Source organism: Sinocyclocheilus grahami, unplaced genomic scaffold (genome assembly GCF_001515645.1).
Source record: "Sinocyclocheilus grahami isolate Dianchi unplaced genomic scaffold, SAMN03320097.WGS_v1.1 scaffold14279.1, whole genome shotgun sequence".
In the NCBI taxonomy this organism is placed as follows: Eukaryota; Metazoa; Chordata; class Actinopteri; order Cypriniformes; family Cyprinidae; genus Sinocyclocheilus; species Sinocyclocheilus grahami.
The window spans coordinates 4,021-5,424 of NW_015515284.1; the positions used below are offsets into that span (position 1 = coordinate 4,021).

Consider the following 1,404-nt stretch of genomic DNA (forward strand, 5'->3'; position numbering starts at 1 on the left):
GGTGGCTGGATTGATTAAGTTCTAGCAGCAGCTTGTAACATCTTGACCGATCTTTAAGTGGGTCATTCTGGTATCCCAATTAATCTCCTCGTACAAAAACAACTCTTAAACAAGAACATTTTGACCTACAAATAGCAAATAGTTCAAGTAGGACGGAATATTTTAAAGGAGATCATGTGATTATAATTGTGTTATCTTCAACTTTTTCCTCTTTCAGTGTCTTCTGTATTTCCTCAGATATGGTATATGTCTCATACACGAACAAGGATGTTAAAAAATTAGGCTAGAAGTAGAACTTTTTCAGGCACAGAGACTATATCTCATGAAAACCCGTGCTTCTGGACCTATATGCACCAGAACGTTCTTCATGAGAATCTGGGACAGACGTATTATTCATGTCCTCAGTGGCTTTAGTTACCTGACCTGCTAAGGCACAGCAGTGAATATTTAATAAAATTCACAGAAACAGGCCAGCAGAGCTGTTCATGCAATCAATATTGACCCCCACATACATAATAGCTGCTAAATAGTATTTTATAAACCACTTTAAATAACAAAACAATCAATCAAAACTGTTAAACGTGACTCAAAATCTGTTTTGATGCATTTTCTCAGTGGTGTGTAAAAGAAAACATGGCCTTGACAAAGCCATCAATACATGTCAATCTCTTTTCATTATTCATCAAAAAGCCAAGCGTTTGTGTAATTAGTGTCACCGGACCTGCTAGTGCCGGGATTCTTAATTAAAGATAAAGCTCTTGGACAGTTCGCAAGCAAGCGAGGGTGCATAAAAACACCGATTGTTCGCTACAGAAGCTGTTTTGCTCATACAGATGATGGCGGCTGTGTGTGCTGTGTTGCAGATAATGAGGACGAAGAACAAGAGAGCACGACGGTGCGGTATCACCCGGAAAATCTGGAGCAGCTGCAGTCGCAGACCCATTTCTCCAGACAAGAGCTGCAGCTACTCTACAGAGGATTCAAGAACGTGAGAGTTCACTTAAACCCCTGCTGGGTGCAGAAATTACAAATGATGCTGTTTGCTCTCTTTGGAGATATTCAAAAAGAGTGAACACTTCTTCAATATATTTAACACACTTAAATATCTCTTAAATATTGCGCTCTTGTCTGCTCCTGTTTTTGCTAGGACTGTCCGAGCGGAGTTGTGAATGAAGACACTTTTAAAAACATCTATGCTCTGTTCTTCCCTCTGGGAGGTTGGTCTACTTTAATGTCTTTTATAGATGTTTATCCACACAATATGATGTATTGATAGAATTGATACAGAATATTGATAAAAGTTCATTATAGGAAACCAAAAAAGTATCTTATGTGTGAACATAAGGATATTAGTATATTAGTCCCCATAAACCATAAAAACAAACCTGTGTGTGTGTGAGTGAG

General features: G+C 38.4%; 1 protein-coding gene across 1 annotated transcript in view; it reads left to right on the forward strand.

The window, feature by feature from the left end:
* LOC107579113 (Kv channel-interacting protein 4-like) overlaps nt 1–1,217 on the forward strand; it is a gene marked incomplete at its 3' end in the record, with an annotated part of 5,074 nt that extends 3,857 nt beyond the window's left edge. Inside the window, exons 2-3 of the mRNA XM_016264981.1 lie at nt 864–988; nt 1,148–1,217. Coding sequence (XP_016120467.1) covers nt 864–988; nt 1,148–1,217 — 195 coding nt within the window. The remainder of the gene's footprint in view (nt 1–863; nt 989–1,147) is intronic.
* Nucleotides 1,218–1,404: the final 187 nt, after the last annotated feature.